At 38.2% G+C, this 23,228-nt stretch overlaps 2 gene segments (V, D, J or C); both read right to left on the reverse strand.

Moving 5' to 3' along the window:
* Positions 1-1,187: 1,187 nt before the first annotated feature.
* LOC126015736 (immunoglobulin heavy variable 1-69-like) lies at positions 1,188-6,549 on the reverse strand (the record flags this gene model as incomplete). The annotated part of the segment is given in 3 exon segments: positions 1,188-1,209; positions 6,078-6,387; positions 6,467-6,549. Coding segments are annotated over 3 exon segments (378 nt in total), but the record flags the coding sequence as incomplete, so codon positions are not given.
* Positions 6,550-18,206: 11,657 nt separating this feature from the next.
* LOC126015898 (immunoglobulin heavy variable 1-69-like) lies at positions 18,207-18,675 on the reverse strand. The segment is given in 2 exon segments: positions 18,207-18,550; positions 18,630-18,675. Coding segments are annotated over 2 exon segments (390 nt in total).
* Between the last annotated feature and the right edge of the window lie 4,553 nt (positions 18,676-23,228).

Here is a 23,228-nt window from a genome sequence, read left to right on the forward strand (position 1 = left end):
TTTCTTTGTTTGGGTGTGGTTATTGAAGCTGTTGTCCTCAGTTATACTTATTTTTTTTTCTCTTCTTTTCTTTTCTTTCTTTATGTGCTATGCCATGTTTCTTATCTCAAGACCATGGCGGTTAATTTTTTGTGGTGCTTATCATTATTGTTGGAGTCCTCACTGGATATTTGACACTTCTTTTTGTACTGGTGGAGTGTTTCACCTTCTTTTTCTCCTTCATCTCTCAAATCAATGATGAGAGCCTCTAGAAGGATTCCGCCCATTTTCGGCGTATTATACTTTTACCCCAGATTATTACTTTTCTCTTCTTCAAAGAAAACCACGTAACTTGAACTAGCTAGTCCTGCCTCCCAGTTAGAGGGGGAAATAAGGGAGGCACCAAGACCAAACAGGTGCAAGACTACTAAGTAGTAGGTTAGGTACAGAGAGGACCACATATTCTAGCAGCCCTGGGGGTGAGGGAAGAGGATATGGGAGGTAGGACAAAAACGGAGGTGTAGGGAGGACAAATTGGTGATGGGAATCCCCCCTGATTTTATGTAAATATGTACCTAAAATATTATTGTCAACAATATGTAAGCCACTATGATCAAAATAAAAATTATATTAAAAAAAGAAAGAAAAAGGAAAAGAAAGAAAGAAAGAAAGAAAGAAAGAAAGAAAGAAAGAAAGAAAGAAAGAAAGAAAGAAAGAAAGAAAGAGAGAGAGAGAGAGAGAGAGAGAGAAAGAAAGAAAGAAAGAAAGAAAGAAAGAAAGAAAGAAAGAAAGAAAGAAAGAAAGAAAGAAAGAAAGAAAGAAAGAAAGAAAGAAAGAAAGAAAGAAAGAAGAAAGAAAGAAAGAAAGAAAGAAAGAAAGAAAGAAAGAAAGAAAGAAAGAAAGAAAGAAAGAAAGAAAGAAAGAAAGAAAGAAAGAAAGAAAGAAAGAAAGAAAGAAAGAAAGAAAGAAAGAAAGAAAGAAAGAAAGAAAGAAAGAAAGAAAGAAAGAAAGAAAGAAAGAAAGAAAAAGAAGTGACACTTGTTTCTCATACAGGTATAAAGTGGTAGTAAATTGTCCTTTTCACCAACAAATCACTCTCTGCTGCCTGTGTTGAAAGAAAGCAAAGCCTGGGGCCGGGATGTGGTGTTTAAGGTAAGGTGCCTGCCTTGCCTGCGCTAGCCTTGGACGGACCGCGGTTCGATCCCCCAGTGTCCCATATAGTCCCCCAAGCCAGGAGCAACTTCTGAGCACATAGCCAGGAGTAACCCCTGAGCATTACCGGGTGTGGCCCAAAAATCAAAAAAAAAAAAAAAAAAAAAAGAAAGCAAAGCCTTTGTTATACAAAACATGAATGACCCTAGTTCATTGGGGTCAAGGAGTGCTTCGCCTCCAGAGGTAGAAATAAGCTCCTGCTACAATCCCCTTAAACACCAAAAACAAACAAACTAAAATAGTGTTGGGGTTGTGTTAGTGTTGTCTTTATGGGACCTGTCATTTGTAATTAAAGGCAAACATTTCCATTGAGAGTTCCTTCTTGGCCCACAAAATGCCAATCATTAGTGTGCATAGTCCTGCCATTTTGCCATCTAAGGGTAGCTGCTTAACAGTAACATTGAACAGTTTGATATTTTAGCTTCATTTTATTGATAGCTCCCTAAACCGGAGAATACTCTCTCTCTTATTCTAGAAATCCACCATTTGCCATATTTAGTAGAAAATTCATCTTAAAATATTTTCCGATGATAATAAATTTGGTAATGCTCTCTTGTATCTTACCATTTTTAATTTCTTATTTGAAAACATTGGCATGTTTGAAATGATAGGTTTGTAGCTTGGGGTCAGAGCTATGGTCAAGCTAGTTAAGCAATTGACTTGTCAACCTTGGTTGATACCTCGCACCCCATGGAGTATCTAAAATCCAAAGTAGGCCCAGTGTGATGCTCTCTTACTCAAGCAAAGAGACAGCATAAAGCCCCAAGAACCAGAGAATATGAAAAAAAATATTCAACAAAATTTATGAACCAGGAGCTGGAGAAATAACACAACAGTAGGGAATTTGTCTTAAATGCGGAAGGACAGTTGTTCAAATCCCAGCATGCCATGTGGTCCCTGAACCTGCCAGGAGCAATTTCTGGGCACAGAACCAAGAGTAATCCCTGAGCACTGCCGGGTGTGACTCCCCCAAAATATTTATGAACCAAGTGATGACAAAGGTGGACTGGAAAACAAATAATTTTGATGAGGATAAAAATGAACCTAAATTGAGAAACATCAATCTAGGCCCTCTTTAATATAGTACTTAAAATACAGTAAATAATCAAAAATAATTTTCAGAGATCTTAGGGTGAAGTAAGGAATGATATTTTGTCTGAAAAGTGCAAAATCAAAAACAAGCAAACAAAAATCTCAAACCGATAGAGACCATTTGATTTGATCCATTTAGCTTCATTGAATTTTTTCCTTGAGAACAAGTAAATTACTGATGGCTGAGGGCTGACCAGGAAGGGCATATTAGTCTATAGACAAATATAGCACCAACAGTGCTATGTTCTTGCACCTTTGAGTCTGGATCTCTTTTGAGAACCAGGAGCAGTTCTTGAGCTCCCAGACCCAGCCAGACTCCAGAGTAGATACAGGGCAGCAGATGGGGAGTATGAGCTTCTCCAAGACACTGATCTGCTAAGCCTGTGGTGCTCTTCAGTGGCTCCTGTGAACTCAGAGGAGGAGACAAAGCAGCCTCAAGGCCTAATATCCTGCATCTATCTCTAGGTCCCCACATCTGGCCAGTGTGAAGGAAGACCTAAAGCACCTGAAGACTCAGGGCCAACTCTGAAGAAAAGCGGGGTGCCTCAGAGTGACCACAGAGATCAGGAACAAGTAGGAACAATGACACACTTTTACATTCAATGCAGCAAGTATTGGAAGGAAATTTATTCAACTCCCACAAAAAGATGAGGGCAAATGACAGAAGACAAGGCCACTGTCTGAAATCATTTCTTCACAATCTCATAGAAGGTCCCAAGTTGGAATATCATGAGTGACATGATGTGTCTAATTAATTAATACAGAATCTAACAAACACAACAAAAAATTATCAAGGTTACATAAACATTATGTGACTCTTGAGATACTAGTGTTTAAATACAAATAAAATAATTCATCTGAAAAAGAATTTTGAGAGCTTTCAGTGTCTTCATTCTAGCATGTTAAAATTTCTGAGTGATTGACCCAGAAAGATAATAGAGCAGTTTGGACATCGCCTTGCTAGTTGTTGTCAGATTCAATTCTCTGCTCTGATATGGTCTCCTGAGACTACCAGGTACAAACCCTGAGCACAGAGACAGGAATAATTTCAGAGTACCTCTAGCTACAGCTCATATCCATAGGAACAAAACCTTCCCTGTGTTCTCCAATTCAATCATCACACTGTAACCTTACATTATAACAAAAATACTATGAGCATTAAACATAGTTTGGCTGAGTAATAGCAAAACATACATTCTATTAGCCTTTCAGTTGTTTTTGTTCTTATCAAAGATTGAGAGTTTAGCTTCATCCTTTTATATTACTGTCCTTTATAAAAGAGTTTTTGAGTAAGTAAGGGTGGAACCATCACAGTATCTGAAAGGGCATGCTGTATGGTGATGGCATGTCTCAATTCACTTTTAAAACAGCAAGTATTGGAGGGAAACTTGCTCACCTCCCCCAGAAAGCTAGTTTTGTCACATGCTAGATATTGCTCTGGGCCTCTTTTCCTCACAGTGTCTGATGAATATTTTCCCTGTTTTCCAGTTGTCTGGTGCTTATTATCTCTTACCTGAGCTCACTAAGGTCCATTGAATGGTGTATGGAGATTCCAAACAATCATCAAATTGCAGAAAATCATTCTGTTGTATGAGAGAAATGTCTATCGGATAAAATTATTCTCATTCAAGATTCATTTTTTAATCTTTAAGACTTTGTCAGTGGTTAGTTTTAGGATAAATTTGGCATTCTTGGGTAACAATTGGAATTAATGTCACATACAGAGAAAATCTCACCATTCCAGAATTGAAGGTAGCAGTTTAGTTAGGAACAGGACTCCTTGTGTGGAGGCAAGAAAAATACATTTCAAGTTATCCTTGAGGAGTGATTTATTTACTGGTCTTTCTTTCCACTATTTTCTGTCCACACATTTCTGCTTTACAAACATCAGCTCCACATGCTGGCCTTCCAGTAGAGCCTCAGCTTCTGTGTTTTACATTTTCCATATTTGTAAAGTTTTCCCATAATAAATTTATTGAGCCAATTAGAATGGCCTTAAGGTCATTTTGCTCTATGAATGATCAGTGTTCCCTGAGGGAGGGAACACAATATACACTTCAATCAGATGTGAGAATTCTCGTTGTCATGGGGAAAGGTATTCTTTCACCATTTGTAGGATGACCATTTTACTGTATTTTCCACCTTTGTTCAAAGACCAGATTTGCATTTGTGGGCAAGAAAAGAAGTGCATACCCATTTGATGATATAACCTCATGCCAGTAATTACAGTGTTGTGTGTGCAGGGAGTATATCATCCTGTGATCTCTGTTCTGTCGGCCTGGGACTTTCCAGTGGACAGTAAAAGTCATCCATGTCTTCATGTCCACTTCTCTATACTATGATGTGTCCCTTGATAGCTATACCCTGTGTGAAGGGGTAGAAAGCGAAAAGAATTGGTTATTTATAATAAGATGGTAAAGCAAAGGACTCTCATAATTAGTCATGTAATGTCTGACATTTATTTGCTAGGAAATTAGGTAAACTCAGTTCATATGCATAAGTTTTGGGAATTGTGTAAGAAAAATCCTGATCTTGCTCAGAGTTCTTTGAGCTGGTCCAAGCTGCTGACAGCCTTTTGTAAAATTTCCAGATTGTGTGGACCTACATCAAGATTTCAGAGAACACTTTTATCAATTCCATTCTCACATATAATACTGTAAATGTCACTGTGTCCACTTTCACAAAAAAAAATCTTCACTTTCATTTATCTAATGCAGAATTCCAGTTCAAGATCATTTAGATACAAATATGCTCATGAAGCAGTGCTCCAAAAATACTGCAGGAGATGATCTTGCCAACACCTGGAATTAATATTAGAGAAAATAATATCTTACTGTTGCACAAAAATTATAAAAAATGTTCAAAGATATAACTTTAAATATGCCTGTATTTCACACATCTGTGATAGAAATATCACTGATCCAAATTTAGTTGCAGATACACTGACTTTGCTATATGGATCCCAGAATTGAAAGGTTCAATTCCATGTAACAAATAGGGATGCTCAAAGAAAACAGTTTTGAGCAATTAACTCTCCAATCTCACAATAACAGGAAGAACTAAATAAAGAAAGTGACATCCTCACATGTATTCCAATTTTAATTTACCTATTTTCTCAATTTCTGGTTTATCCTGCCTTGTTTTTTACATAAGAAGAAATAAAATGGAATATTGTCTTTATTTAATTGCTTTTCTTCAAGACCAAGTTTTAAAAAATGTTTGTATAAGCAATTGTAAACGGAGATAAGTCGGTGCTTGCTAAAAAATGATCTAAAATGACAAGGCCAGAGAGATAGCATGGAGGTAAGGCATTTGCTTTGCATACAGAAAGTCAGTGGTTCAAATCTCAGGATCCCATGTGGTCCCTGGAGCCATCCAGGAGCGATTTCTGAATGTAGAGCCAGGAGTAAACCCTGAGCACTGCCAGGTGTGACCCCAAAAAAAAAAAAAAAAGAAAAGGAAAAAAGAATCTATGGTGCAAGAACATGCAATCACACATGACATAATTACATGTGATTCTTCTGTTAGCAACTGGAAAGCTCCAGCAGACAGTCTTGAAGAAAAATACTAAGAATACAGGAGTCTAGGAGAATACTGTCTTTCTTTTGGTTGTTGCTTAATGATAAAGGGTTATACTGAGATGTTCAAATGAATGCTGAGCCTGAAACCTTCTAAATCTCAGAAACCTAACTCTGCAGAAGAAGTTAAAAGGCTTAAGCATTCCCCTAATCTCTTCAATCAGCACAGCTGCCTCTTCCTCAGGTTTCTGACACAGTCAGGATGTGGGTTGTCACACTGTGTCTCTCGCACAGAAATATGTGCCTGTGTCCTCAGGGCTCAGATTTTTCATTTCCATGTAGGCTGTGCTGGTGGACTTGTCTGCAGTGAAGGTGAGTCTGCCCTGAAACTTCTTTGAGTAGCTTGTATCACCATTACCAGGGTAAAAATATCCCATCCACTCAAGCCCTTGTCCAGGGCGCTGCTGCACCCAGCTGATATAGTAGTCTATGAAGGTGTATCCGGATGCCTGGCAGGAGATCTTCACTGATGTCCCAGGTTTCCTCAGCTCAGGCCCAGACTGCACCAGCTTCTGGGACTCCACACCTGTGGGCAGAGATTGGATTGGAAGGACTTCCCTGACTTGTCCTGGTTCCCTTCTCAGTCCAGGGACTGGGACCCTTACCTGTGGCCACGGTGAGCAGGAAGAGGATTTTCCAAATCCATTCCATGCTGAGGGCTATGCTCACACAGCCACGTTAGTGCGAAGAGCTGTATACTTGTGATATCCTTACATGCAAGCTTTTCTGTATTTATTTTAATAGTAGAAGTGTATTTGCATATTCATAAGGGACAATAATCATAGATAAATCCTAGTCCAATATATAGAAGAAGGAAATGATTTACTTAAGAATGTGAACACTACTATATTGAGGTCATGAGCCCACAAACTGTCCTTAATTCTGCTGTAGAGAATTCCTACTGAATATTAGACAGACATGGCATGCTACTATCAAAGAACCTTCAGAGAAGCCCCATATCTTGACTTCCTTGGGCTTTGCTAATAGAAATTTGATGTGGATATGTTTAAATAACTCTTTTTTTTTTAATTTTTATGTGTTTTCCTATTAAATCCTCATGAGATAAAGATAAAAAATATAATTGTATGTCAATCATACAAGGTTCCCATTAGTCCTCCCCTTCTAGCATCCATAGCCTCCTTTTATGACAGACACATTTTCTTTCTCCTTCTGTCTCTATATATAGCATTTCCTCTCATCTGACCCCATTTTTCCTCTTCAGTATCATGGTTTGCAACACTGTTCCTGAAGGTAACAATGCATATCTCTTCATTTCCTTTCAGTTATAATTTGTTGACCATGACCCTTTCCTATATTATTGACATAGTGTTCATTTCTCTGTCTAAACTGTACCCCCTTCATTTCTATTAACTGCTATTATTCTCATACTATGAGTTTCTTATAGCCCTCCTGAAGTTAACAACGCATATCTCTTTATTTCCTTTTAGTTATAATTTGTTGGCCATGAGCCTTTCCTATATTATTGACATAGTGTTCATATCTCTGTCTAAACTGTACCCTCTCCATTTCTATTAACTGCTATTATTCTCATACTATGAGTTTCTTATAGCCCATGAGTGTAATTATTCTAATACTGCTGTCTCCCTTCTGCTTCATATCACTTAGCATGATGCTACACATCTCTCTATTTATACACAAATTTTATTAATTCACTTTACTTAACAGCTGCATAGTATTTATTCTCTATCAGTGGTCCTCAAAATATGGCCAGTGGGACACATATTGTATTTGTATCTGTTTTGTTTCTTCATTGCAAAATAAGATATATGCAGTGTGCATAAGAATTCGTTCATAAGTTTTGTTTTTACTATAGTCAGACCCTCCAATGTTCTGAGGGACAGTGAACTGGCCCCCTGTTTAAAAAGTTTGAGGACCCCTGCAGGTGTATCTACCATAGTTTCTTTATCCACTCATCTGTTCTGTGGCACTTAGTTTGTTTCCAGACTCTGGTAAATGTGAATAGTGCTAAAAAAAAAAAAAAATCATAGGAGAGCAGATGCCTCATTGTGTTTTGAGATCTTTAGCCAATATTTCTAGGATCAGTATATGTGGATTAAATAAAAATTAAAATTTGTAAATATTTGAGCATAGTCCATTTTGTCTATTTCCAAAATGATTGGTTTTGTCAACATTCCCACCAGCAGTGGAAGAGGGTTTTGAATTTTTTATTTTATCCTTTTAATTTATTAAACTTGTTTCCTTTTTCTTATTTTTCAGTTTTGAAATAAAATATCCTAGAAACATTTTTCAGGTGTTCATGAACTTCTTTTGTTGTAAATTTCTCCAACGGAATGAAGTATTTTGAAACAACTCTACTGACTATCAATAACTCCTTCACTGGTGGTTATATTAGTTGTTTTTCTTTGAAAACAGGAAACATCAGAACATAAGAAAAACTCTCCTAGGTCTCTAAATATACACCTAATAGCCTGGATTGGTATGGCCACAGCGTCCCCTGCTGCCCAGAACTCCCAGCATTGAGGCTCTTGTTTGGTTCCCAGGACTGCCACACTCACAACTCCTCTTAGGTCTGACATGCTGTCAGTCTCTGAGAGCTGAATCGCATAAGGCCCTGAATTCGGAATGCACCTGCATACACTGCTCTTATTTAAATTATATTTAACTAACAGTATTCCCATGATGTTAACATTATGTTTATATACATGCACTGTCAGATGACACCCAAATTATAGCCCGAAATAAATGTGTTCCCTGATCTTTCTCTTTCCCATAAATCTCTTTTGATATGTGAAAGCCCACCTGGATAGATAATTTTCTCTATCTCCACCTTCCTGCTCCTGGTGAATTTTGTACTAGTTTAATCAAGAAATAGCAGTTGTGACTAGGCGCTCTCTCAGAAACACCACAAAAAGAAGCCACTGACTACATGATTCTTTCGTGATTTTTTTTATTTTGAACATATTGGCTTACATATTTTTCACAGCAGCATTTTATGTACATTATAACGTTGAATCGGGGGAATCCCCATCACCAAATTTGTCTTTCTTCCACCCCCATTCTCTTCCTGCAACCTATATCCCCCACCATCACCCCCCCAGGCTGCTTGAGTAAGTGGTGCCCCCTGTGTCTAGCTTGCTACTAATGATCATATAAATGTTTGGTCCTGGTACCCTCCCTTGTTTCCCCCTCTATTTAAGAGGCTGAGCTAGATAGTTCGAGTAATCTGGTTTTGTTGGAAGGAAAGAAAAGCAATAGAATGGGGTAAAAAATAAGAAAAAAATAAAAATAAATTTAAAAAATCAAATAAGCTGAAAATGGGTGGAGTGCTTTTAGAGGCTTTCAACCTCAGTTTGAGAGAGGACAGGAAAAAGGTAATTGAAACACTGCAACAATACAGAAAGAAATAACAAATAAAATATCCACTGAGCACTACAGCAATAAAGACAAGCACCACACAATAGTCTTGGTCCTGAATCAAAATACGTTGGGGTGCAAAAGAAAGAGAAAGAAAAAAGAAAATAAAATAAAACTGGAGACATCAACTTCAATATCTACACTAAAATAAAGAAGTCAAAAATCAATTAATAATTATATAAGTGGAGAAAAGGATTATTTGTGCTTTTTTATTTATTAATCCTTCACCACTACCATGCTTCTTCAAACCATCTGTATAGGAGTTAGAAATATAGTTCTTGGGGTAAAATTCACAACTTATGAATTTTAATTTACAATCCACCTCCATCCCAATATGCCTAATATTTTAACATTTCCTTATGCAACTATTAATACAACAATCAATTCTACTGCTTTCTCTCTATTACTTGGTAATAACTGTTTTTCATTATTCTATTTTCAATTTATTTCTTTATTTATAGCATTGTGATTTCAAAGCCATTCATTGTTAATTTTGAGATACAATGTTTTAGCACCAATTTCTTTTTTTTATTTTATTTAAACACCTTGATTACATACATGATTTTGTTTCGGTTTCAGACATGTAAAGAACACCACCCATCACCAGTGCAACATTCCCATCACCAATGTCCCAAATCTCCCTCGTCCCCACCCGACCCCGCCTGTACTCTAAACAGGCTTTCCATTTCCCTCATACATTCTCATTGTTAGGACAGTTCAAAATGTAGTTATTTCTCTAACTAAACTCATCACTCTTTGTGGTGAGCTTCCTGAGGTGACCTGGAACTTCCAGCTCTTTTCTCTTTTGTGTCTGCAAACTATTATTGCAAGAATGTCTTTCATTTTTCTTAAAACCCATAGATGAGTGAGACCATTCTGCGTTTTTCTCTCTCTCTCTCTGACTTATTTCACTCAGCATAATAGATTCCGTGTACATCTATGTATAGGAAAATTTCATGACTTCATCTCTCCTGACAGCTGCATGATATTCCATTCTGTATATGTACCACAGTTTCTTTAGCCATTCGTCTGTTGAAGGGCATCTTGGTTGTTTCCAGAGTCTTGCTATGGTAAATAGTGCTGAGATGAATATAGGTTTAAGGAAGGGTTTTTGTATTGTATTTTTGTGTTCCTAGGGTATATTCCTAGGAGTGGTATAGCTGGATCATATGAGAGCTCGATTTCCAGTTTTTGGAGGAATCTCCATATTGCTTTCCATAAAGGTTGAACTAGACAGCATTCCCACCAGCATTGGATAAGAGTTCCTTTCTCTCCACATCCCCGCCAACACTATTTATTCTCATTCTTTGTGATGTGTGCCATTCTCTATGGTGTGAGGTGGTATCTCATCGTTGTTTTGATTTGCATCTCACTGATGATTAGTGATGTGGAGCATTTTTTCATGTGTCTTTTGGCCATTTGTATTTCTTCTTTGTCAGAGTGTCTGTTCAATTCTTCTCCCCATTTTTTGATGGGATTAAATGTTTTTTTCTTGTAAATTTCTGTCAGTGCCTTGTATATTTTGGAGATTAGCCCCTTATCTGATGGGTGGCTCTTGTATCCTGGGCACTATTTCCTTTGAGGTTTAGCACCAATTTTAACCCCACTGTCACTGTCACTGTCACCCTTTCTTCACCAATATTTTGAGAGTCCATACCATACCTCCCCCATTACAGTGCACCATCTTAACAAACATCTTTCAAAGTTTGATTCTTAACGTTTTGGATTTCAGTGTCAAAAGCATTCTTTGAATAATTAGTTCTCTTCTTCCTTAACACCACCAATGATCCTAAATTCCTTAGACCCTTGTTCTCCATAATCATACATATGTGTTTCTTGCGTTTCTCCCTCTACACTTTCTTTTCTTCTCAATAGAATCTGAGCAAGGATTTTCTAGACTACCACCGTTTGAACAATTGCATTCCCTAATGCAGTTATTCTAAATACCACATATAGGTGATATGATCCTGCATTTATCCATCTTCTGGGTTACTTCATTTAACTTACCTTCCAGTTCCGTCCAAATTCTAGGAAGTTACATGATAGAACTTTTCTTAATAAATAGAATGTTACTGTATATATGTAACATGTGGAGGTGATCCATTCATCTGTTGTTGGACATCTAGGATCATTCCTATGCTTAGATATTGTACTGAGTGCTGCAATAAATAGCAGTGGGAATGAATAATTTTCTGTCCTAGGGAGAGACACCAAAAAGCGGTAGCTCAATCATATTGTCACTCAATTCTAAGTGATCCGAGAACCCTCCACACTACTTTTCTACAGTGTTGAAGCAGACAGCATTCCCTTCAAAAGGGGATGAGATACTTTTTCACCACATCCTATCCAACACTGATTGTTTCCACTATTTTTGATATGTGCATTCCTCATTGGTATAAGATGATATCTCATTGTCCTACTGATTTGGATTTCCCTAATGGTAATTTGTCAGAGCCCAGCTATCAGAGATGAGCCAACACTGCTGGTATCCATGAGAACTTGAAGGCAAGACTGAGAAATAGCACAGTCTTATTTTTTAGAGAAGCCCAGGGACTTATGACAAATCCCTATGTGAAAAGATAGACAAAGGAAGAGAGATGGGTTTGAGACCAGGGTAAGATCAGATTGAGGGCTAGGTAAGGTAAAAGGATACAGCCCAAAATAGATAAAGGTTTATACAAATCAGGGAGAAATGCCTCAGCAAAGAAAAAGTTCAATGCAAATGCCCTTCCAACTGTCTCCTTCAACTGTAAATCAACTCTCCAACAACACAGTTTTAGAGGCTCATCCAGACAATCTGATTAAGGTCTTACTTAAAGTGGTGCTTTCCTTTTATGGATGACTGGTTCTGGAGTGTAAGACTAGAAAAAGTGGACGCCTGCCCAGTGGTTCCCGACTGTGAGAAACTGTGAGTGTTGCCTGTGTGTGTTTTTCTACTGTCCTGTCTCCTGAACCTCTCCGGAGTGGGCTAAAAAGGGCCCAGCAAAACTGCTCTCCCAGAGGCTCATTCAGGATGGGCTAGAATGCCAAGGAACTGCATACAAACATGAAAACCGGCTATCAGCAGAAATTTGCAGAAAGGCAGGTCCCCTGTTTGTGAAGTCAGACTGGAAAAATCTAAACCTGCCCAGTGGTTCTCGACTGTAGAAACTGTGAGTATTACATGTGCGTGTTTTTCTATTGTCCTGTTTCTGGCCGTGTGCTCGTTCTAATGAAAGAACGCCACTGTGCCACAAAGAAAATATCACACTGACTGAACTCTGCTGGATCTCAGATGCCAGCAACCTTCTGCCTCTCTTCTCTGCTATCCTGCATTTTCGGCCTGATTTCATCCTGGGTGCGGCTCATCTGCCAGCCTGCCATCCCCTGAGCCTTCCGTGGAGGTGAGTCCACACGCCCAGAAAGGGAGGAGCCAGAGGAGCACGGTTGCTCTGCTCCCCTTCGCGATGGTGCACATCATTTAGCCGATGAATACAACCACAACACGTAGAAAAACCCGCAATACTAGTGTGACAATGGGGAAACAACGCCGGCCAGTGCCAGACATAGAGAATGAAAATGGCAACTCTGATGACTTGAGCCTGACCAATCACCTAGTCAGTCTCTCAGATAAGGAGTTTAGAGTTGCAATATGGAAGATGTTCAAAGAACTCAAACAAAGTATAGAAGAGAACACTAATAAGAATCAAGAGAATATGAAGATAGAAATGAGAAAACTCCAAATTGAAATTTCAGATCAAATAACAGGTCTGAAAAACTCAGTAGATGAATTGAAGAAAAACATGGTTGATCTTTCCCACAGGTTAACGGCAGCTGAGGATAGAATCAGTACACTGAAAGATGAGATGCATAACAATTCCATACAGCAGAAGAAATTGGAAAAAAGCCTCAAAGCAAATGATCAAACAATGGAAAAATTACTCAAAGAATGGGAACAGATGAAAATAGAAGTCTATGATAAGCTCAACAGAAACAACTTAAGAATCATTGGAGTCCCAGAGACTCAGGAAGAAAATCTCCAGGAAGAATCAACAGTCAAGAACATCATTAAAGAGAAACTACCAGAGCTAATGAATACATGCGATCAAATCCTGCATGCCCGAAGAGTGCCAACTAAAAGAGACCCCAGAAAAAACACCCCAAGACAGATCCTAGTCACAATGACGAATCCCAGAGACACAGAGTGGCTAAATGGATCAAAAAACTCAATCCAACCTTCTGCTGCCTACAAGAAACGCACCTGAATAGTCAGAACAAACATAGACTCAAAATAAAAGGCTGGAGGAAAATCATCCAAGCAAACAAAACCCATAAAAAAGCAGGAATGGCAATACTAATATCAGATAATGCAAACTTTATACTTAGGAAAGTTGTAAGGGACAAAGATGGACATTTTGTATTAATCAAGGGATATGTACAGCAGGAAGAAATCACCCTCCTAAACATATATGCACCGAATGAGGGGCAAGCAAAATATTTAATACAACTGTTGACAAATCTGAAAAATAATATCAATAACAACACAATAATTGTGGGAGACCTCAACACGGCATTGTCAACACTAGACAGGTCAGCCAGACTGAAACACAACAATAATGTACTAGACCTGAGGAGAGAAATGGAAGAAAGAGGCCTAGTAGATATATACAGGACATTCCACCCCCAGAAGCCTGGGTACACATTTTTCTCTAATGTACATGGGATATTCTCCAGGATAGACTGCATGTTAGCACATAAAACATACCTCCATAATATCAAGAGGATAGAAATTTTGCAGGCTGCCTTTGCTGACCACAAAGCCCTGAAATTACATATGAACTACAAAGGGACACAGAAGAAAAACTTTAACACCTGGAAGTTAAACAGCCTCATACTGAATAATCAGTGTGTCCGAGACGAAATCAAAGAGGAAATCAAAACCTTCCTGAAAACAAATGACAATGGAGACACAAACTATCAGAACCTATGGGATACAGCAAAAGCAGTACTGAGAGGAAAATTTATTCCTTTGCAAGCACACATCAGAAAAGAAGAAGGGGCATACCTGAATAGCTTAATGACACAGCTCATAGAATTAGAAAGTGCTCAACAAAAGGATCCAAAAATAGGGAGACAGAAGGAAATAACAAAGCTGAGAGCAGAAATCAATGAAGTGGAAACCCGAAAAACAATCCAAAAGATCAATGAAAGCAGAAGTTGGTTCTTTGAAAAAATAAACAAGATTGATAGGCCACTGGCAAAACTAACAAAGAAAGAAGAGAGAGAAACTTGATAACTCGTATTAGGAATGAAAAAGGAGAGATCACTACTGATATGGTAGAGATTCAAAGGGTAATCAGAAACTACATTGAACCACTAAAAATAAAAACCTGGAAGAAATGGATAAATTCTTGGAATCTTATAATCTTCCACGATTGAATGAAGAGGATGTAGCATATCTTAACACACCCATTATTATTGAGGAAATTAAGACAGTAATCAAATGTCTGCCCAAAAACAAAAGCCCAAAAACTACATTGAACCACTAAAAATGAAAACATGGAAGAAATGGATAAATTCTTGGAATCTTATAATCTTCCACGATTGAATGAAGAGGATGTAGCATATCTTAACACACCCATTATTATTGAGGAAATTAAGACAATAATCAAATGTCTGCCCAAAAACAAAAGCCCAGGCCCAGATGGATTCACTAATGAATTCTTTCAAACCTTTCAAGAGGAACTACTACCACTCCTGGCAAGACTCTTTCATGAAATCGAAAAAACAGGAAAACTTCCAAATAGTTTTTATGAAGCCAACATCACCTTGATACCTAAATCAGACAGAGATGCTACGAAAAAAGAAAATTACAGACCAATATCGCTGATGAATGCAGATGCAAAGATCCTCAACAAAATCCTGGTGAAAAGGTTTCAATGCCTCATTAAGAAGATCATCCCCTATGATCAAGTAGGTTTCATCCCAGGAATGCAAGGCTGGTTTAACATCCATATATCTATCAACATAATACACAACATCAACAGCAAGAAAAATAAAAATCACATGATCATATGAATCGACGCAGAGAAAGCATTTGACAAGGTCCAACACCCATTCTTGATCAAAACTCTCAGCAAGATGGGAATAGAAGGAACCTTTCTCAATATAGTTAAGGCCACCAAGCACAAGCCAAAGGCAAATATTGTCCTCAATGGAGAAAAACTGAAAGCCTTTCCCCTAAATTCTGGCACAAGACAAGGCTGTCCTCTCTCACCACTCCTATTCAACATAGCACAGGAAGTACTCGCTATAGCGATTAGGCAAGAAAAAGATATCAAGGGAATCCAGATAGGAAAGGAAGAAGTCAAGCTCTCACTGTTTGCAGATGACATGATACTCTACTTAGAAAACCCTAAAGACTCTACCAAAAAGCTTCTAGAAACAATAGATTCATATAGCAAGGTGGCAGGCTACAAAATTAACACACAAAAATCAATGGCCTTTCTATACACCAATACTAATAAGGAAGAAATGGACATTAAGAAAACAACCCCATTCACAATAGTGCCACACAAACTCAAATATCTTGGAATCAACTTGACTAAAAATGTGAAGGACCTATACAAAGAAAACTATAAAACTCTGCTCCAAGAAATAAGAGACGACACACGGAAATGGAAGCACATACCCTGCTTATGGATTGGCAGGATTAACATCATTAAAATGGCAATACTCCCCAAAGCACTGTACAGATTTAATGCGATCCCCCTAAAGATACCCATGACATTCTTCAAAGAAGTGGATCAGGCACTTTTGAAATTTATTTGGAACAATAAACACCCTCGAATAGCTAAAGCAATCATTGGGAAAAAGAATATGGAAGAAATTACTTTCCCCAACTTTAAACTTTACTACAAAGCAATAGTTATCAAAATAGCATGGTATTGGAATAAGGACGGGCCCTCAGATCAGGGGAAAAAGCTTAAATACTCAGAGAATGTTCCCCAGACATACAATCACCTAATTTTTGATAAAGGAGCAAAAAATCCTAAATGGAACAAAGAAAGCCTCTTCAACAAGTGGTGTTAGCACAACTGGGTAGCCACTTGCAAAAAATTCAACTTAGACCCCCAGCTAACATCATGTATGAAGGTAAAATCCAAATGGATTAAAGACCCAAAACCATATATCACACCCAAAACCATAAGATATCAGACCCAAAACCATAAGATATAGAACATGTAGGTAAAACAGTCCAGGACACTGAGACTAAAGGCATCTTCAAAGAAGAAACTGCACTCTCCAAGTAAGTGAAAGCAGAATTAACAGATGGGAACATATTAAGCTGAGAAGCTTCTGCACCTCAAAAGAAATAGTGCCCAAGATACAAGAGCCACCCACTGAGTGGGAGAAACTATTCACCCAATACCCATCAGATAAGGGGATAATCTCCAAAATATACAAGACACTGACAGAACATTACAAGAAAAAAACATCGAATGCCATCAAAAAATGAAGAGAAGAAATGGAAAGACACTGTACAGTTTGATATTTTGGCCTCATTTAATTGACATCTTCCTAAACCAGAAAAAAGGTCTCCTAGAAATCCACCATTTGTTATATTTAGTAAAAAAAATGTATCTTAAAACATTTTCTGGTGGGGCCGGTGAGGTGGCACTAAAGCTAAGGTGTCTGCCTTGCAAGCGCTAGCCAAGAAGGAACGCAGTTCGATCCCCAGCGTCTCATATGGTCCCCCCACAACAGGGGAAATTTCTTTTTTTTTAACAGGGGCAATTTCTGAGTGCTTAGCCAGGAGTAACCCCTGATCATCAAACAGGTGTGGCCCAAAAAAACAAAAAAAAAATTTTGTGGTGATAAAAAATTTGATAGTGTTCTCTTGTATCTCACCATTTTTAATTTCTTATTTGAAGACATCATGTTTGAGATGATAGGTTTCCAGCATGGAGTCAGAGCTATGTCAAGCAGATTGAGCATTTAACTTATCAAACCTGGTTGACACCTCACTCCCCATGGTGTATCCAAAGTCCACAGCAGTAAATAACACTGTGTCCACCTTCAAAAAAAATAACATAAAAAACTTCACTTAATGCAAAATTCCAGCTCAAGATTATAGAGATGCAAATATGCTCATTGAGCAGTGCTCCACATATACAGCAGGAGATGATCTTGCCAACACTGAGAATTGATATCAGAGAAAAGAACTTCTTGCTATTACACGGAATTTATAAGAATGTGCAAAGATATAACCCCAAATATGCCCAAATTTCACAAAACTGTGATAGAAATATCACTGATCCAAATTTAAGTTGCAAATACACTGACTTTGCTATGTGGATGCCAGAACTAAAAGGATCAGCTCCATTTTACAAATAGCGGTGCTCAAAGAAGATATTTCAGAGCAAGTATCTCTCCCAAATTCACAATAACAGGAAGAACTAAAAAACTCACATCTTCACATGTGCCCCAATTGTAATTAGCCTATATTTCACACATTTCTGGGATTTCCTGCCTCATTTTTTGACATAAGTGGAAATAAAACTAAAAAATTTAAACATCGTTCTTCATTTAATTGCTTTTTCTCAAGAACAAGGTTACAATAATATTTGTATAAACATTGAGTAAACAATGAAAATTTGGTGCCACTAAGGAAAGACCGATAGTGCTAGAACGTGAATCACACATGATATAATTACATGTGGTTCTTCTGTAGCAACTGGAAATCTCCAGTTGATAATCCTGAAGAAAAATAGTAAGAATACAGGAGCCTAGGAGAATACTGTGCTTGTTCTATTGGTCATTGCTTAATGATAAAGGGATATATTGAGATTTTCAAATGAATTCTGAGCCTGGAGTCTCCTTCTAAATCTCAGAAACCTGACTCTGCAGGCAGAAGTTAAGAGCCTAAGCTTTCCTGTAATCTCTTCACCCAGCACAGCTTCCTCTTCCTCAGGTTTCTGACACAGTCAGGATGTCGGTTGTGACACTGTGTCTCGCACAGAAATATGTGCCTGTGTCCTCAGGCGTCAGATTGCTCATTTCCATGTAGGCTGTGCTGGTGGACTTGTCTGCAGTGAGGGTGACTCTGCCCTGGAACTTCGGTGAGTAGTTTGTACTACCACTACCAGGGTAAATTCTTCCCATCCACTCAAGCCCTTGTCCAGGGCGCTGCTGCACCCAGTGCATAGTGTAGCTTGTGAAGCTGTATCCGGATGCCTGGCAGGAGATCTTCACTGATGTCCCAGGTTTCTTCAACTCGGGCCCAGACTGCACCAGCTTCTGGGAGTCCACACCTGTGGGCAGAGATTGGATTGGAAGGACTACCCTGAAACTGCCTAGTTCCCGTCTCAGTCCAGGGACTGGGACCCTTACCTGTGGCCACTGTGAACAGGAAAAGGATTTTCCATATCCAATCCATGCTGAGGGCTGTGCTCACACATACAAGTTGGTGAATAAAACTGTATACTTGTGATATCCTTACACACAAATTTTTCTGTATTTATTTCAATAGGCAAAAGTTTATTTGCATATTCATAAGGTAGAATAATCATAGTTAAATCCTAGTCCAATATATAGAAAAAGCAAAGGGCTTCTTCTCTCTTAGGCTTAACTCTCAAGAGTTTGAACACTAATATTTTGAGGTCATAAGACCACAGTCTGTCATTCACTCTGCAGTAGAGAAATTCCTACTGGATATTAGAGAGACAGGGCATGCTACTCTCAAACAACCATCAGACAAGCCCTGCATCTTCACTTCCTCGGGCTTTATTATCAGTAATTTGATATAGATATTTTGGATTCACTTTTTTATATTTATGTTAAATCTTCATGAGATATGAAGATTCAAGGTTCCCACAACTTTCTCTTCACAAGTGCTCATTTACCAACCAAAATTTCCCCATTAGTCCTCCCATACCAGCCTCCATAGACTGCCTTATGGCAGACACATTCTCTTTCTCCTTCTCTCTATCTCTCTCTCTCTCTCTCTCTGTGTGTGTGTGTATGTGTGTATATATATACATATATATATATTGCTTTCGCTCTCATCTCCCCATTTTCCATGTTCAGTACAATGATTTGCAACTCTTCCTGAGATTAATCATGCATATCTCTTTATTTACTTTCAATTATCATTTGTTGACCATAAACCTTTCCTATATTATTGTCATAGTGTTCCTTTCTCTGTCTAAACATTTTTATCATTTGTTATTATTATTCTATTATTTATATTATCTATTGTTTCTATTATCTGTTATTATCATATTATGAGTTTTTATATTCCTTATGAGTGTAATTTCTAATACTGCTGTCTCCTTCTGACTCATTTCACTTAGCATGATGCTACACATCTATCTATTTATACACAAATTTTATTAATTCATTTTTTCTAACAGCTACATATTGTTCATTCTCTATGTATCTACCATAGTTTCTTTATCCACTCATCTGTTCTGGGACACTTGGGTTGTTTCAAGATTCTGGTTAATGTGGATGTGCTACAAAAATCATAAGAAAGCAAATGCCTCTTTGTGTTGTATTTTGGAATCCTTAGCCAATACTTCTAGAAACAGTAAATCTGGATTGAATAGGAGTTAATTTCTAGATTTTTGGGCATAGTCCATTTTGTCTAGTTCCAAAATCATTAGTTTGGTCGACATTCCCACTAGCAGTGAAAGAGAGGTTTTAATTTTTTATTTTATCCTTTTAATTCATTAAATTTATTTCCTGTTTTTTACTTTTCAGATATGCAAATAGCCTAGAAACATTTTCAGAGTATTCATAAATTTATTTTGTTGTTAAATTCTTTAACAGAATAATGTATTTTGAAAAAACTCTGATGACAATCAATAATTCCTTCACTGGTGATTTTATCAGTTATTTTCTTTTGAAAATAGGAAATACCAAATCTTAAGAAAAACTCATAGGTCTCTAAATATACAAACCTAATATAGCCTGGATTGGTATGAACACAGCACCCCCTGCTGCCCAGAACTCCCAGCTATGAGGCTTTTGTTTGGGTTCCCAGCACTGCCACACTCATACCTCCTGTTGGGTCTTGACCTGCTTTCAGTCTCTGAGAGCTGAGTACCATAAGGACCTGAATTCAGAATGCATTTCACACACTGCTCTTCTGTTAAATTATATTTAACTATAGTGTTCCCATGGTGTTAACATTATTGGGTTTATATACATGCACTGTCAGATGATAATCAATTTATACCCCAAAATAAATGTGTTCCCTGGCCAACCTGGATAGAAACATTTCTCTCTCTTCACTTTTCTGCACCTCGTGAATTTTGTACTAGTTTAATAAAGAAATAGCAGTTCTGACTTGGGGGTTCTTTCAGAAACACCATAAGGAGATTCTTTCCTGAATGACTTGGTTTATTAATCCTTCAACACTACCATGCTTATTCAGGCCATCTCTTGAGGGGTTAGAAATACAGTTCTTGGGGTGAATCTCACAATTTGTAGATTTTATTTTACAATACACCTCCATCCCATTGTACCTAAGACATTCTGTAACTTTTCTTATGCATCTATTAACACAGCAATCAATCCTACTGCTTTCTCTCTATGACTTGGTAATATCCATTTTTTCCATTATTGTGTTCAATTCATTGAATTCTTTATAGCACTGTAATCACAAAACTATTCATTGTTTCTTTTGAGTACAATGTTTCAGCACCAAGCCCACGCACACCTTCCTCCACCAATGTTCTAAAAGTCCATACCATTCCTCTCCCATTACAATGTAGCATCTTAAGAAACACCTTTCAAAGTTTGGTTGTTAATATTTTGGATTTCAAAGTCAAATTTATGGTTTGGATAATTAGTTCTGTTCTTCCTTAACACCACCTGTGATCCTGAATCCCCTAGAACCTTGTTCTCCATGATAGCACATATGTGGTTTTTTGTTAGTTTTTGTTTTTTCGGTCACACCCAGCAGCCCTAAAGGGTTACTCCTGGTGCTACACTCAGAAATAATTCCTGGCAGGTTCAGTGTACCATATGGGATTCCGGGATTCAAACCACTGCCCTTCTGCATGAAAGGCAAATGCCCTACCTCCATGCTATCACTAAAGCCCCCATATATATGTGTTTCTTGTGGTTCTCCATCTCCCCTTTCTTTTCTTCTCAATAGACTCTGGGGCAAGGATTTTCTAGACCAGTGTTTTTCAACCATTTTTTTTTGCAAAGGCACAATCTTTTTATGAAAAAAAAATCACGAGGTACACTACAATTAGAATATGTTAAGAAAGACACCTGCCCAGTGGGGCCCGACTGTGAAAAACTGTGAGTGCTGCCTGTGTGTGTCTGTCTACTGTCCTGTTGCGTGAACCTCTTGGGAGTGGGCCGAAAAGAGGCTCCAGAAAACTAACTCTCCCAGAGGCCAATTCCAGGGCAGGACTCCATAACGTGAAAACCGGCTAGGCTTTGCAGAAGCCGGGTCCCCTGTTTATGACATCAGGCTGGGAAAATCCACGACACTATGCCTGCCCATTGGAGCCTGACTGTGAAAAACTGTGAGTGCTGCCTGTGTGTGTCTGTCTTCTATCCTGTTGCGTGAAGCTCTTGGGAGTGGGCCAAAAAGAGGCTCCAACAGAGCACTTAGCTCCACTTTGCTACGCGGCCATGCACTCTTTCTAAGAAAAGAACACCATCCCAACAATAAGAAAAAATCACAATAAGAACTGTGCTGGATCACAGAAGCAAGCATTTCTCTTCGGATTGTCTTCTCTGCTGCATGCTCAGGCCTAAGATTTGATCCTGTGTGAGGCTTCATCCACGGAGGACTCCCCTCCCTTAGAGGCAGAATGGGGGCAGAATGCCAGGTCACACCCTAGGGTAGGGCACAATCACCAATCAGTTTAGGGTGAGTAACATAGTAATCCCCTAAAATATTTACATACACAACAATTCCCCCGTTTGTTTTTAGTAAACAAACAATATTGTCTACAATTATTAAAGGAAAAATTAGTCAATAATAAGAGAGCGGCTGTTTGCATAAGCGCAACACAGGAAAATGTAAAGAAAAACTTCTGATCTAAGCACAGGGTGTCTAAAACCAGAAACATGTAACAAGGAATCAACTACAAGCTCCTGAGAAGATAAATCTAAGACATACATAGATCTTTCGAAGAGACACCAGAAAGGTTGTGTAGCAGGCAAGAAGAAGCACCTTTTCTTTATTTTTTGTTGTTGTTGTTGGTTTTGGGTCACACCTGGCAGTGCTCAGGAGTTACTCCTGGCTCCATGTTCAGAAATTGCTCCTGGCTAATACCAGCATTCGAACCAATGACCTTCTGCATGAAAGGCAAACGCCTCACCTCCATGCTATCTCTCCAGCCCCATTTTCATTCAAGTTCAGGTAGAACAGAAAGCCCATCTTTGAGGGCAATGAACTAGGCCTTTATTTCAGAAGAAGAGGCACATACACCCTCTGCACAGTGGGGAGCCACTGCAATGATGATAAATAGGTATCTGAACTTAGTCCAAGTTCTTAATCCAGTCTAAGGTCCATAAGATGTCTGAAATTGATGTCGATTATTTATAGATGGGAGCTTAAGTCATAAAACAAAACAAAATGTTTAAGGCAGAGACCCTCCCTGTGTAAATAAACAACTTGAGGGCCTATCCAAAATGGATGGAACCTCCTATAAACCTAGTATTTTGCCTATTATGAGCCCACGCAAAAAAACCCTGAGAACAGACAAAAATATCATTTAGGAAATTATAGACAACAATATCTAACTCACAAACCTAAAGTCAAGAAAGCAAAACCTTAATGTAATACAACATCGATTCCTAAGATTAAAAACTAAAATAGAAAAACATTAATTACAATAGTCAAAAGAAGTGTAGTACCAAATATAACTTCAAAGGATTACAATTATAGGAAAAATACAAAAGGTGAAATTTCTACAGAGTTCAATACCAATCTGTAAATATGAGGGGTCTGGAACTCCA

Source organism: Suncus etruscus, chromosome 8 (genome assembly GCF_024139225.1).
Source record: "Suncus etruscus isolate mSunEtr1 chromosome 8, mSunEtr1.pri.cur, whole genome shotgun sequence".
NCBI classification, from domain to species: domain Eukaryota; kingdom Metazoa; phylum Chordata; class Mammalia; order Eulipotyphla; family Soricidae; genus Suncus; species Suncus etruscus.